The sequence below is a fragment of the Takifugu flavidus genome, chromosome 19 (genome assembly GCF_003711565.1).
Source record: "Takifugu flavidus isolate HTHZ2018 chromosome 19, ASM371156v2, whole genome shotgun sequence".
Taxonomy (NCBI): Eukaryota; Metazoa; Chordata; class Actinopteri; order Tetraodontiformes; family Tetraodontidae; genus Takifugu; species Takifugu flavidus.
Window position 1 is genome coordinate 2,079,146 of NC_079538.1, and position 14,309 is coordinate 2,093,454.

The 14,309-nt window shown below is 46.4% G+C and overlaps 4 protein-coding genes across 5 annotated transcripts; 1 reads left to right on the top strand and 3 right to left on the bottom strand.

Moving 5' to 3' along the window:
- Positions 1-153: 153 nt before the first annotated feature.
- Positions 154-2,740, top strand: LOC130515991 (galectin-8-like). The gene is made up of 9 exons (XM_057016704.1): positions 154-287; positions 835-923; positions 992-1,202; positions 1,732-1,851; positions 1,918-1,959; positions 2,022-2,051; positions 2,124-2,212; positions 2,284-2,449; positions 2,538-2,740. Exons 1-9 carry the CDS (start codon positions 249-251, stop codon positions 2,703-2,705), a joined length of 954 nt encoding a protein of 317 aa, XP_056872684.1. The 5' UTR covers positions 154-248; the 3' UTR covers positions 2,706-2,740.
- Positions 2,721-6,294, bottom strand: LOC130515990 (ribonucleoside-diphosphate reductase subunit M2-like). Its single transcript, XM_057016703.1, is given in 11 exon segments — positions 2,721-3,350; positions 3,352-3,446; positions 3,764-3,877; positions 4,042-4,146; positions 4,221-4,354; positions 4,436-4,530; positions 4,618-4,751; positions 4,859-4,975; positions 5,064-5,213; positions 5,401-5,469; positions 5,589-6,294. Coding segments are annotated over 11 exon segments (1,158 nt in total). The 5' UTR covers positions 5,679-6,294; the 3' UTR covers positions 2,721-3,295.
- Positions 6,295-6,306: 12 nt separating this feature from the next.
- mettl22 (methyltransferase 22, Kin17 lysine) lies at positions 6,307-7,308 on the bottom strand. The gene has a single exon (XM_057017646.1). The coding sequence runs from the start codon at positions 7,306-7,308 to the stop codon at positions 6,307-6,309; it is 1,002 nt and encodes a 333-aa protein (XP_056873626.1).
- Positions 7,309-8,127: 819 nt separating this feature from the next.
- Positions 8,128-12,949, bottom strand: klf11a (Kruppel like factor 11a). 2 transcript variants are annotated; one of them, XM_057016701.1, is made up of 4 exons: positions 12,792-12,949; positions 10,948-11,164; positions 9,798-10,602; positions 8,128-9,098 (listed from the first exon to the last, which is right to left on the bottom strand). In XM_057016701.1, the coding sequence occupies exons 2-4, from the start codon at positions 11,134-11,136 to the stop codon at positions 8,812-8,814; spliced, it is 1,281 nt and encodes a 426-aa protein (XP_056872681.1). In that variant the 5' UTR covers positions 11,137-11,164; positions 12,792-12,949; the 3' UTR covers positions 8,128-8,811. The 2 variants fall into 2 exon arrangements, with proteins under 2 accessions (XP_056872681.1, XP_056872682.1); XM_057016702.1 differs by having other exon boundaries at positions 12,764-12,914.
- Between the last annotated feature and the right edge of the window lie 1,360 nt (positions 12,950-14,309).

A 14,309-nucleotide genomic window follows, 5' to 3' on the forward strand; every position in this document is an offset into this window, starting at 1 on the left:
GGATACGTTTTGAACTTTATATCTGTTGACGTTGTAGATTTCCATGGTGAAATTGTTCAATGCTGCTGACGCATTTAGGGAAAAACTAATTGCGAATTATCTTATTAATTGCTACTACGTCAAACAGCATTCCTGTGGTTGATCATCTGAATCCAGTGAAAATTGATCGATAATCGAAAGTTTTTTAAACTCGACATGTGGAATCCCCGTCGAGGCTGACGTCACAAGCCGGAAGTGAAGGAAGCAAGATGTCGATGACAAACCCGAGGCAGACTTTCCTGAATCCAGTAAGATACTGTTTTAGTTCTTTAAGTGGATCCACTGATTGAATCGCAATGATCTAAGTGATTTATTAACATCTCATGAGGCCTCACGCGTCACCGAGCCGGAAATGCTTCGTGTTTTAGCCACAAGAGCTATTGTAATATATCGCCCTCCGTCAGCATTTTTAGTTCATTTTTTAAACGCCCTTAACTGTTGATTTGCAGAAACTGGACTTATCTGTTCTGACTGCAATTAAACCTCACTTGACTATATGAGGCGGAGATAATTGGCTCATTTCAAGGCCTTGGACTGTCAGAAGCTGCGTCTTTCCATTGTTGCCGTGGTTAGATTGTGTCATCCGGTTACGGCCCAGAAGTTCCGAGGAACTGGACAGGCAGTTTCTTTTTAGTATTCCTGTTAGAGTTTTGATTAGCTGGAGAGTATTAAAATATTTACACCTCCCTGTACCTTTTAAAATACAATATAGACGTTTTCATCGTTTTTATCTTAAATCAATCCAAAAACATCAGACTGCTGTTGGTTTGCTTCTCATGAGGGTTCTCACCACAGACAGTCCCTTTCACTGGGACCATCCTCGGTGGACTCCATCCTGGAGAAATGGTGCTGATCCAAGGACATGTGCCCTCTGATGCCGACAGGTTGGAACCACTGAACATCAGCAACATCTGTTGGAGTTTACGAGTGGCTCCTGTGTGTCGCCTTACAGGTTCCAGGTGGACTTTACCTGTGGCAGCAGCGTAAAGCCCAGGGCAGATGTAGCCTTTCACTTCAACCCAAGGTTTGGCAGGTCACCCAACATCGTGTGCAACACTCTTCAGAATCAGTTATGGGGCCGAGAGGAGGTCTCATATCAAAATCCATTCACTCTTGGTTCAACATTTGAGATAATCATCCTTGTCCTGAGAGACCAGTTTAAGGTGATCAGCGGAACATCAAACACTCCTTCATGGCACAAATCTGAAGGTTTAAAGAAGCCTCCACTCGCTGCATTTCCTATTAAAGTATCCACTTTTACTTGTTTTTTTTTACATGAAGTCATGGTCTTTATAGTTTAGAAATCTATAATGATTTAGATTTGTTCTCTGGCAGACGAGTTAAGTGAACCTCCCAGATGTGGTGATGTTTTGCTGCATTCTTGTTCTCTGTAGCTTTAGAAGCCCTCCAAGACCTCTGGCATCTCCAGATCATGATCCTACCTCCACCATGTTTCACCTGTAGATGTGTTTGTGCTGATGTGCTTACCAAATATACCATCTACTTTGATTTTTGTCAAAGAAAGCCAAATTATGACCATGATTTCATCTATAAATGCACCAAAATGGAACAAATACTTTCAGTGAGCATTGGACGAGTAAACTTTGTGAGAGGGAGTAAATTTCAACAGCTTCTTTGCAGGAATGGTACTGTTTGTGAAACAGGCTATTCTATAACAATGTTGTGTGTCAGGTTGCAGTGGATGGGACTCATGTGTTGCACTATGACCACCGGGTGGCGCTGCAGCGTGTGAACACTTTGTTCATCGCAGGGAAAGTTCAAGTGTCAGCGGTTGGCATCCTGTCAAATTCGGTGAGTTGAAGACAATTTTGTTTTTGTGGCTCAATGATAATCTAAATGTGCTAATCTTCTTTGCAGACTTCTTCTGAAACCAGTGTGGCCAAAAAGCCAGAGCAGAATGTAAGAATGAATCATTTTAATCGCTCTCTCCACTTTGATAATTGCTGTTGCTTTTCTTCCAGGAGCCCGTGGGCTATTCCCTAGCTGAGCTGGTGAGTCCGACGGCTACAACAGGGTCTGTGTTTGTGCGACAATGTGAACATGTGACTTCATATTCTGAGCAGAGCGTTCCATTCAGAGCCCAGCTGAAGGGAGGGCTGAGTGTAGGACACAGCATCACTGTCACGGGACGCACCAATCACAATGCAGAGAGGTATCAGGATCGAACATGTGCCAGTGGTCGGTGTAGGCGGGGGGGCTCTGACCCGTTTCTTCCTTTTCCAGTTTCTGTGTGAACCTACGCAATTCCAACAGCAGCGACATTGCTCTTCACCTGAACCCTCGCCTGAAGAAGAAAGCCTTCGTAAGAAACTCCTTTCTCTGTCAGAGTTGGGGTCCCGAGGAGACTGCTGTTGCCAAATTTCCTTTCTTGGCAGGAGACTACTTTGAGGTTGGAGAGTTCATGCGACACATTTGAGTTTTGCAGAATTTATTGCAGGCAAATGCCATCAAGGTATAAGATTGTTGTTTTCTTGCAGATCATTATCCTCTGCGACCATCATCACTTCCGGGTGGCTGTCAATGGAACCCATCAGCTGGACTACAAACACAGAGTTTCGGACCTGAAGCAGATCACAGAGTTGGAGGTTCTGGGAGACGTCCAGCTGCTGAGCATGAGCTCCTCTGAGGCTATCAGCAACCAATAATTTTCTATCAGAAAATAAAGTTCACCTTTTTATTACCGGTAGTCTGAAATCATCAAATCACAGGCAGTAGAATCACCCCTGCTGTTGAAAGCAAGTGTATGTTGTAATGATTGCAACTACAGCATGCTGGGAAACTGGTGACTCGCCATGGAAGCAGCAACATCCAGGAAGAGGTATATTAATAGCACTTAAAGATTATATATACACACACATACAGAAACAATTTGGCAGTTTCATATGTTTCTATAAAGGTTTCACTGTGTCTACATGGAAGAGACAAGTGTAGTGGAATTAGTGCAGGTGTAACTGAGTAAAACATTTAAAAACTGATCAAGAATCAACATTGATTGTTTGACACAAGTGAACAGATGGTATGACAGTGAGTGACTGTCGTGTTGCTTCTTTAAGATGCCGAAAAAAAATAAAAACCTGTACAAAGACACTAAATGTGTAAAAACAAAGTAAAATTTACAGCAGTCAAGAGTCCCCCCCCCCCCCCCCCCCGAGTGCGAGCAGACTGGGTTGGTGGTCACCAGTAGAACCTCCAAACAGTCCGAGTACCGTCCAGTCCATCAAATGGCTTCAACCAATCAAAAGTCTGCGTCCAGCCTGAACGTGTTGTCCGTGGCGCCCGACATCACACCTTCGCTGGTACTCGCCCACCCTCTTCTCAAAGAAGTTGGTCTTTCCCTCCAGAGAGATGTTCTCCATGAAGTCAAAGGGGTTCTCCGCCCGGTAGATCTACACAGAACACCACAGGTCAGTCTGACTGAAGGCCACAGCTAAAGTGAGCGCGGCCGACGCCTCCGTGCAGCTTCTGTTCAGACAGGCGATTGTCTGTGCTGCCCCCCCTCTGGAGGACCACTCGCCCTCCAGTGGGCTCAGTGGCAGCACCCGGCCCCCATGACTGGCCAAGGTCCGTACCCCTGCGCGTGTCATCATCACAGAGCCACGGGGAGGCGTTCCCACGGTCCGGGACGGCCCATTTGAACGGCTCTTTGTGTACAACATAGCAGTTCCCCCCAAAAGAGCACAGAGATGGACCAAGTGCAGGTTACCTTGGTGAAGCCCAGCTCCAGCATGAGTCTGTCAGCCACAAATTCGATGTATTGTTTCATGAGCCCGCAGTTCATCCCGATCAGTTTCACCGGCAGAGCCTCGGTCAGGAACTCCTGAGGAAACAGACAGTAACAACCAGTCAGACCACTGCGGGGTCGTAGTGGTGGAGGAACACCCAAATATTCTGCCGCTTTATGGATTGACATATGTATCGCTCGCGTGGCGTTTGGCCGGGAAAAACCGCCAGCGGTGGCCAATCGGCGCACGTGTGCATCACCTGCTCAATCTCCACGGCGTTCTTGATGATGTCGCTGACCGTTTGTGCGGACGGTTTGTTCACCAGGTGTTTGAACATCAGACAGGCGAAATCACAGTGCAGACCCTGAAGGGGGCAGAGAAGCAAGACTGGTTATTCACGGCGGCCGGGCCGCAGGACAACCCGTGGCGGTGCGTTACCTCGTCTCTGCTGATGAGCTCGTTGGAGAAGGTCAGGCCGGGCATCAGGCCCCTTTTCTTCAGCCAGAAGATGGAAGCAAAGGACCCAGAGAAGAAAATACCCTCCACGGCAGCAAAGGCTACCACGCGCTCTCCTGGACGAGACAACAGAAAGAGTCAACACGGCGGCCACCAAGACAACACATTGGTGAGAGCTGACGGCGGTGGGGCGTCACCATAGGCAGCGCTCTTGTTGCCGATCCAGTTGAGGGCCCAGTCAGCCTTCCTCTTCACGCAGGGGAGGGTCTCAATAGCATTGAACAGGTATTCTCTTTGAGTGAGATCAGAAACAGAGTCACACACACACTATTATAGCCGCACCAGATCAGTGCTGGCAAAACCAGCAAAAATGCCCCACCTCTCCGATGGGTCCTTGATGTAGGTGTCAATCAGGAGGCTGTACATCTCAGAGTGGATGTTCTCCATGGCGATCTGGAACCCATAGAAACACCTGGCCTCCGTGACCTGCACCTCCTGGGTGAAACGCTCCACCTGACAGCAAGTAAGACGCATTTAATTCAAGACACATTTTCCTCAAAGCGGAGCATAAACCTCCCAGTTCCAGGCTGGAAGCCCAGACGCGAGTCAAGATTCCTCACCAAGTTTTCATTGACAATTCCATCACTGGCAGCAAAGAAGGCCAACACGTGGGAGATGAAGTACCTCTCCTCGTCCTTCAGAGACTCCCAGTGCTGCAGGTCCTTGGACAGATCCACCTGGACGTAGAACGCATGATCAAAAAAACACAATTTAACCATGAAGAAATGCCACATGGGCTTGTACTCGGGTCTCAGGGCCACCTACCTCTTCTGCGGTCCAGAATGATGCCTCTGCCTTCTTGTACATCTGCCAGATGTCCTGGTACTTGATAGGGAAGATGACAAAGCGACGGGGGTTCTCCTTCAGCAGTGGTTCCACCTCCTTCTCACCAGTCCTCCTCTTCACTGGTTTGGACTGAAACGCAGAAAAGTCGTCGTCAGGTCTCCTCGGAACTTCCGTCCCTGCCCCGATGACTGTGCTGATCAGGCAGCAACATGACCGACCGCCATGTTGGCGACACAGTTTAGGCGCCATCCTTCATTTCTGAGCGGGACCAGAACCCAAACCCAGTCAGCCTGGTCTCACACGGCCGCTCACTTACCGCTGGGTCAGCCAAGATTCTCCGCGCGGTTTTGGACGCCAACACGCGGGTCGAGTTCAGACTCGGTGGCTGGAAGAGGGGAAAGAGAGACGGCGTCATAGCGGCACACCTGGGTCGCTGATATGGACAAAATGGCTCCAACGCGCTTAAACAGGCAATAAAGCAGACGTTCGTTGTTTCTATCTCACCGTGTTCTCTTTGTCCAGCGACAGTTTGGTGACGTCGCTGATGAGCGTTTGCTCATTCTTGGCCGAGAGAGGAGCGCGGGTGGACAGCATTTTCAGTCTTAGGCACACAGAAGAACCGCGGCGGAGCACAAATACGAGGAACTCGTCAAAATGAGGACGAAGAAGAGGCTCGTTGTTGGGGGGAAAGCGGCAGACTGACGCGCTTTCTCTTGTCTGTGGGACTTTTGTTGAAAATTTGGCGCTAAAATAAAGTAGCCAATAGCAATGCAGCTTGTTTTGGCTCCTTACGCAAACGCTGAAACGCAGCCAATGGCTGTGCCGGACGGGATCACGTGGCTCCTGGTCAGCTGGGAGGGCTAAATATACCTACACGTCATAATCGTATTTAAAAAATCACGTGAGAGTCAAACGAGTCAGTTTATCTACCTATCTTCGAGATTATTCCAAAAATATTTTATCGTAATTTGAAAGCTTTGTAAAGAGACCGAAAGTATAAATGAGTGTTCATGTAACTGTTTTTAAAACAAAGTTTATATCAGTCACGTGCTGTTCACTTCCGGTTCTTTTAAATAAATATATAAATCCAGTAAATTCATCATTTATTCAAATGTTAATGTGCATTGTTTTTAAAACGGCTCACGTTTTATCAGTCACGTCAGGCATGCGCAGGTAAATGAGTCTGTGACAAAAGCCAGGAAACAAAGAACCACAGAAACTGTCATAATTTATTTAACTGCAAACCTGCGGCCGTCGGCTGGAGGCTCTTTTCCTTGTCGACGGGTGAGCTCGGGTTTGCAGTGATCTTCCACAGCTCCAGCTGCGGCACCCGTTCGTACCGCAAAGCCTGTGGAAAGTCGGTCTTCAGCTTCTGCACGCTGAAAGATCTCTGATCCTCCTGCAGGTGGGTAACGCAGCGCTGGAAGTGATCGTAGGCCTCGCAGGCGACGTCGAGGGTGCACAGGCTGAAATTCATCCTCTTCTCAATGGAGACGAAGATATTGCAGAGGTGTCCGAACCTGCTGCATAGACGCGACACGGTCCGGAACAACGCATCCGTCAACTCATCGTCATAACACACGTCCGCAGCCATGATAACCGTGGTGTTTTCGTACATGTCCAGCACTTCCTCTTGTGTCCAACTAAAATCGAGATCCGCATCGATCCGTAAGTCTGTCTGGAGCCAATCCAAGTGTCTCACCTTAACCTTCCCGGACATCAGATGCCCGTTCACTGTCATGTTCGTCCTACACATGCTCAGGAGGTCCGCTCCTATGTCAGTGCTGTAGACCATTTTAGCGGCCATCGCCATGACAATGCTACTCACACCAGTCCCTGCGCCCAGTTCAAGGACTGTTGCTCCCGCGAACTGAGCTGGGTCAGACAGGATAAAGTCAGCCAGTAGGAATGCTCCTCGCCATATTTGTTTTCCTACGTCACACAGGGGCGTGGCCATCGTGTGTTCAATAGTTAAGACATCCATCGAGGGCGTCTCTTCATCGTCGTAATCCTGCTGCTTTGGTCCAGAGTCGGACTGGTGCAGAATAACGGGCGAAGTCACCTCACGTTCCGGTTTACTTCTTGGGCGGTGTGGGATATCAAAGTCTCCGTCTTCATCCAGAACCGGGTTCGTGTATAGCCCTGCTGTCTCCGGCGTGTCCACTGTGTCCTCGTTTTCACCATCGTCAGTGTCTGCGGGCCTCTTCAGACGGCTCCCAGGCATGGTGCTGTCCTGGTCCGTTAGAAATTGGAATCTCGACCTGAACACCGGCTGTCCAACACTGTTGAGACGCGTCATTAGGTGTCTATCCGTAAGCCCGTTCCGTCTGAGCAAATGCACGTCAGACAGAACGGTGTTGGACTGTAAAATCGAGTCGTCCATCCGAACCCGAAACTCTTCTCCCGTCTGAGCATGCGCAGTCCACTTATTCTTTGTAACCAGACTGATCCTGCAGAGCTGGCACTGCCCCCCCACGACTGGAGGGTGTACAATCGATTGAAACGTTCAGAATTCGTGAGACGTTTTAGGCTTGTACATGTTGTGATTGTTGTAAAGTTTGTCAAGTCCTCTGAATCACAGTCTTCTGAAAACGGAAATTCTTACATTAAAAAGTATTTGTGCTGCCTCAAGGCAAAAGTGGTGGACGTTGTATTTCCACATGGTAGCTGCAGTACCTACTCGGAACCTGCGGGGTCGCTGCCGCTCGCTTTTTCTCTCCCGGAAGTCGGCCAGTAAACCCCGTAGGCGGGTACCTTAGCTGGCAAAGAACTGACGTCATTACGCCACTGCCCCCCCCATCTGCAACCCGGGATTGGCTAATAGTTGTTACCGGGTGGTTCTGGAGGCAAATCTTTGTGTAACATGGCAGAACAGCTGTTTTAAAGGTTTGAACCATTTTGACCCAAGTTTTCTCGTTTCTGTGTTCCATGTTGAAAGACATGTTTATAAACAGAGAAATCTAAATATTACAAACCAAGTTTGTTTCCTCTTACAACACAATTTGTCAATCAGAAAGCAGCCAAATCTTTATGCTAAAGCAGGTTATGGATGTGAACAGATTTTTATTCATTTATTTTTTATTAGAAAAGCAATTTTGTTCCATTTACAGGCAAGCTTTCAGAAAAAGATTTGTTTTCTTCATTAAGAACATTTAATATGATGAGGTATCTTCTTACTGATAACACTATATTTCAAATCCAGATATCAAAAACAGTACTTCAACAAAATGCCATTAAATAATGAGGAGAGTCATGTAAAAAGCTGAATGTAGGTAGTATCGGAGTGAGAAACAACATTTAAAAAGAGCAACATCTTTCCAGTAAATGCAGGTTAGCATACACCAACATTTATATATATTCATTTACATATGTATGTACATTATTCACATGTGTAAAGAAACACGAGCTAAAAAAAACAAGCATGAGGCTTTGGCAATAAATCAAAGAGTGCATGTAACTATATGTGAAGTAAAAAAAAACAACATAAAAATCCAGTGCAATGTTAGTTTGTGTCCTCTTCCTCCTGTGGGGCATTTGTGATCCTGAGCAGGGCACCACTGTCACACTGTCCTCTATCAGCAACTTCATGTTCTTCTAATATAATCAAACATGTCCTGACCCAGGTCCACCATGTCCTTGTCCATGTCCTCTTCTCCGAACCTGGTCAGCAGACTCTTAAGGGTTGAAAGGGATCCTGAGGGCCCTGACTGGTCTGCACCTGAGGCAGTTAGTTGGTAGGAGAGGCCACCGTGTTGACAGGAACTGCTCCGTCTTCATTCTGGCCTATGGGTTTGTTGAAGTCTCGGGATTCAGAGGGCCACGGTGCTGCTCTTTTGGTGTTCATGTGACGGCGGGTGTGTTTGGTCAGGTGATCACTTCGCATGAAGCGCCGCTCACACACATTACACACAAATTTCTTTTCTCCGGTGTGTGTCCGGCGGTGACGGGAAAGCTCATCAGAACGGGCAAACTTTTTGTCACAGCCATCCCAGTGACAACTGAATGGTTTCTCACCTAAGAGGGAGATGAGAATATGAAGTGTTATAAGTACCGTACAGCAAATCATCGTTGGATGTAGGAGGAAGTAGAGGAAGGTCAAAGGAAACTCAGTAACTAAAGGAATGACAGTCTAGTCTGCTTAATTGATGGTGGGTCAAATGCGATAAGGCCCAAGAAAACATCCTCATCATTGTCATCCAGAATTTAAACGCGGAGGGAAAATGTCAGTCAACAAAGTTTGCTCAACTTTTTCAAATAAACTAGGCAAGAATGTGGAGACCAGGGTAGACACAGCAGGAGAATGTCTATTATTAATGCTGCTAACGCACCTGTCATTAGTGAGGACGATGATAATACACATGGGGAAGGAGATGAAGATGACGGCTAGATGGCTCAGTGTATCTTTTTAAACATTTTGCACTCATACAGTTCAGTGTTATATATTCTAAATTGCCCCGATGTACGTACAGCATTGTTCAGTTTTTTTTTAACCAGATAAGCTATTATATAGTGGATTTTATATATATTCTATAAATAAAGGGTATTTTTTTGTTCTGTTACCCCTCCCCCTCGCTCACTTTAGGACCTCCCACTTTACAAATTAAGAACCATCTTCATCAGCATGTGAAGTTTGATGGCCAACACGCAGCCTAACTCAACGCCGAACACACTAAATACTGCATTCTGGTGTCCTACAGACGAGAACTCACTCACCTGTGTGAGTGCGGAGGTGAGCCTTCAGGTGAGAACTCTTGAAGTATGTTTTCTTGCAGCCAGGGAAGTTGCAGACATAATTCCGTCTGCGAGAAAAGTCAGTCTGTGTGGCTCCATTTCCTGTTGGCATAAACACTGGGGCAGGGGCAAGGGGGAGGAGCTTAGTGCTGCCCAGGGTCATTATGGTCTGCGAGGACTGAGGTGGCTGTGATGCAGCTCTCTGAGGAACCACAAACATCACGGTGCCCTGTGGGACCGCGGAACCTACCAGCAAGGGTGGAGCAAAGCCAGAAGCCGCCTGGGGCAGGATTGCTTTTGGACCCCCTGCTGTGTGGACTTGAGCTGGAGCCTGGACAAAGGCTGAGATCATCCCTGTCCGACTGTTAACTGGGAAAACCTGACAAAGGAGGGGAGCTGGGGAAGAAGAGTTTGGAGGTGACACTGAGGAGCAGGATGTAGAAGCAGGAGGTCTGTCCAGCTCATCTGTAGGTGTCTGAGGAGGTTCCGGCAGAGGAGGCACAGAGGTCTCTGAGGACCAGGAAGTGGAAGGAGCAGAAGGAGGAGGGACGGATGATGGAAGATGCTGGCGATCTGCAGTGTGGCGGATGACACTGGTTGCCGTGGCTCTGCTGGCATGAGACGCGTAGGATGACTCTGTCTGAGATGGAGGTGTCAAGGTCTCTGAGGAGGGGGGACTGCCAGTGAAGGAGCCGTGGTCAGGAGCCGGTTTGGAACTGGGAAGGATCCTGTTGTGGACAACTGTGGTGTTCTCACTAAAATTTGGGCTGTGTGGCGGAGTCATGCACTAGGAGGAAAAAAAATGTATGAATCGATTGATCAGTGATTAATCACCAGATCGTTGAATCATTTTCTGACCATGTTACCATTATTTAGAATTTCTTTATTCTTAAACATTAATATGCGTAAATTCTGATTGTTGTTAACAGAGATCCAAAAGTGATATATAAACAGGCAGTACCTGGACTGATGATCATACATTTAAATATTAAGCTTAGGCATTTTCAATAATGAAAAAAAAATATAAAAAAACAATGACTCATTGATCATCTATCTTTATTTTTGTTGTTTAAAATGTTGGATTTGTAGGAATGGCGAGCACATTGAGCTGATTTTAAAATGTGTTTCTTACCAAGGAGGTCAGAGCTATTAAATCTTTAGCAACATCTCCCCCCTCTGGTTGGAGATGGATGGAGTCACAAGAGTCTGAAGTGGGTGTTAGCGGGCGTGGCACATGTAACCTCTGACCCCAAAAGCTCATGCTAACGAGGGCTTCTGCAGCCTCGAGATCATGGTGCTCAATGCTTAGCTTCAGCTCCATGGTGTTCTCCTGCCAGCTGTTGATCAACCTGAGGTTGAGAAGGAAGTCACAGGTCCAACAAGATGAATTAACCATAAATAAAATCCTTACTTCATGGTAAGACAACTTATATCGTTCAGATGACAAGCTCTGCAAGGTTCAGGGTTAGGCTTGAGACAACAATGAAGAACAATGATAGATTTAATAGCAGTCCAATCAGATCAGACCTGACACGACCACCATCATGATCAGAACTGGACAATTTTAACTCAGGCCCTGGACTAATAAACATTTCGCAAAATCAAAATTTTTGATTGCTGAACCAAATTACGGTACATGTGGATCAGACCAGAACTTGGCCACATTCTCATTCTCCCAATTCCTTTTCTGGATTGATCATCCTGGTCGTTTAAATCAACAACTACAACAGGACTGATGTGTCCTAGCTGCCATTAAAGATTAAACTTCATTCAAATCCAATTAATCTTCATGTCAAACATCATTTTGCCTCTTAGCTCCAGTTTAGCTGGAAATTTCCTCAACCTCTTTTGTCCTTTAACTCTGCTGATAGACCTGACAGGCAGTGCTTCCACGTACGTCTGTGCTGCACTATTGTGCAGAGGAGATTTTTGGCCTTTTCAGTCTGAACTATGTTGTCTATTCTTTCACTTCAAAGACACCTCCATTCCAGGACTCAAACATGTACTGTTGCTCTGCTGATTATGATTCTGCTTCGTTAAATCTGAGCAAGATTGTTCAGTAAGAGCGAACAAAGCTCCGAGTGCCCAATCCCTCATCACCGATGAGGCTAAACAGGCACCAGGGACACCAGACTGGTCCACACACTCCAGAACATTGATTCAGTCCTAGTCCTTACTGAACGGAAACACGATGTCATGCTTTTGTCTCTGATCTGAGGACCACAGAAGGAGGGAAAACAAATGATGCTAGAAAAAATAAAGTAGTATAGCTTAAAAAAAATAAACTACACTTGGTGCTGTTACAGCTGCCCTTCAGTGGCAATAAGGCTGTCATATATACGAAAAAGGTGATTATTAAACCAAAAAGAACGACCTGAAGACAAAGACTTCAGTCATGTTTAAGTACAGGAGGGACAAGGGAGGGGCAAGAGACCTGCATAATGTTGGGGGATGACAGAAGGTGGGGAGTCAATTACTCCCTCCCCATACGTGGGCGCCCCCGACCATTCATATTGGTATGCAGAAACCTGCCCAAAGTCAATGCTTCCGAAAGGAAGTGAAACGGAAGCACACACGGTCTAATTTCCCACATACAACAGTCACGTGAACGCATCACATGCGCTCGCAACTGCGACAAACTGTTGAGTGTTTTCAGTTTTCTTTCTGACTGTTGCTGATTTCAGTTAAACAAACATCACTGGCTCGTGGTTCTTACCGACAAGAACGCGTCCTGCTTTGTTCATTCAAAATCTCAAACTTTTACTTTTGTACAGCCTAATGTAATCAAAGACTACCTTGTGACGTCACGGCGAATGATCAATGTCATCAAATCACTCGACAATCTTAATCAACGAATCGCAAGATTGCTCAGGAGCATCAACAGAAACTTCAAACACAGACACACACACACGCACGCATCCATGCATAGTGAGCTGAGATTAACTAACGGGATCAGAACCGCAGCAGGAAGCCGACCTGAGAGCTACGAAGACCCTTCACACCGCCGCAGATGGTGGCTTCACCTGGCGGAGCTCCGGAGGGAGAGCAGCGGAGACAGGAGCAGCTGAGGAATGATTCCCACTCTGACACAAACAGAAAAAGCGGAGAAACAAACCTCACATTAGTCTGGCGGCTGGTAACACGCAGCCAATCAACGTCAAAGGTGTAGCGGCTACTGGCCAATCACAGGCGAGGCGGTGCGCCTTAAGAACGTGCTCCCCTCGCCATTGGCTGAACGCAGGGCGCTTGGCTGTCGAGGGCGTGTCCTGGAGTCAGCGGTGTCACAGTAAACCCGGTGAACCCGGACGCGCGCTTCAACTGGGGGAAGGTTGGCAGGCGTTGGGCGGGAGCGCGCCCGCACAAGGACGAGCGCGAAGGACAGAAAATAAACAGTGGTTATCAAAATGAAGAACGTGATTAATTAACTGTTACCACGAATTCACGACTTTAAATGAATGACACGAGCAATGATTAGACCAAAAAGAAATACTTTTAGAACATTAAATCAATTGTTTAGACATAATAACTAAATACATTTACTCTGAGACACATTCCCGACGTGTTCTCCACTGAGAACCATAGAATCATAATTTGAAACCTCAAAATTTATACTTCTTACAATTTGAGTTTTGAGTTGCCATGGCTACATGTATGCTAGACCAGAAGGTGAACTTTTTCTCCAGACTGTCTGCAGCCAAATGTCTTGGTTCTATCACCACCTGCATTTGACTGAAAACCATGATTACATAATGTGTGTTCATCTACTTTGTTACTCAATAATCCATTTTAAAAATATACTCCTTTCAGTTTAGAATACCAAAAAACATCAAAACAAACCTCAAATTCAGGATCCTGACGATGGGATGTATGTGGGCAGGAAGATGAAGATGGAGGCAGCCAAGCTAAACGCACAGCCAAATCCCCTAGTATACACCAGATCTATATAACTATATCAGAGTGAATGCTTTACTGTCATTGTGTAAAATGGGAAAAAAAAAGCTGCATGCTGCAACACCTAGGACACCCCCCCCCCAATCCCCAGCATCTACAATCATGCTCAGTTTAGTTCATAAAAGAGGACATACAGTACTCAAGTTTAAACATAAAATACTTTGCTCAGTGTCAACAATTAAACTAGTAGTGCAGCAGTTCTTACCCTGCGTAACGACGTTTTCAGTCCAGCTCAGAATCTCAGAAATGTGGGTCCCCATAAACTTGGAGACTCGACATCTTCTCTGTTGATGGCTACTGGTGTGTGGTTCGCCCCGTTATACGAAAACTCAAAAATGTTTTTTATGATTAGATTGTTGTCAATGTACATTTATCAACACCTATTATTAATGCTTAAACACAGAAACCTGCCAGATAATACCGACGCTTCTTTTACTCAGCAGAGGGGTGGGTTAGGGTTTTCTACACCCTGTAGCTAAAAAAAACGAGTTGCTTTCTTTGTCTGATTAAATGATGTCATCAGCCTTTACAGGTAGTTGTTCT

What these genes read in the sequence shown, in the direction of transcription:
- mettl22 (XM_057017646.1), bottom strand. Translation starts at nt 7,308, where the DNA reads ATGCCTGGGAGCCGTCTGAAGAGGCCCGCAGACACTGACGATGGTGAA.
- LOC130515991 (XM_057016704.1), top strand. Translation starts at nt 249, where the DNA reads ATGTCGATGACAAACCCGAGGCAGACTTTCCTGAATCCA. An exon ending in GTGCCCTCTGATGCCGACAG is followed by an intron (nt 924 to 991) that starts GTTGGAACCACT and finishes GTCGCCTTACAG; the next exon opens with GTTCCAGGTGGACTTTACCT. An exon ending in GCTATTCCCTAGCTGAGCTG is followed by an intron (nt 2,052 to 2,123) that starts GTGAGTCCGACG and finishes TATTCTGAGCAG; the next exon opens with AGCGTTCCATTCAGAGCCCA.
- klf11a (XM_057016701.1), bottom strand. Translation starts at nt 11,136, where the DNA reads ATGGAGCTGAAGCTAAGCATTGAGCACCATGATCTCGAGGCTGCAGAA. An exon ending in TAATAGCTCTGACCTCCTTG is followed by an intron (nt 10,603 to 10,947) that starts GTAAGAAACACA and finishes TTTTCCTCCTAG; the next exon opens with TGCATGACTCCGCCACACAG. An exon ending in TCACCTCCGCACTCACACAG is followed by an intron (nt 9,099 to 9,797) that starts GTGAGTGAGTTC and finishes TCTCCCTCTTAG; the next exon opens with GTGAGAAACCATTCAGTTGT.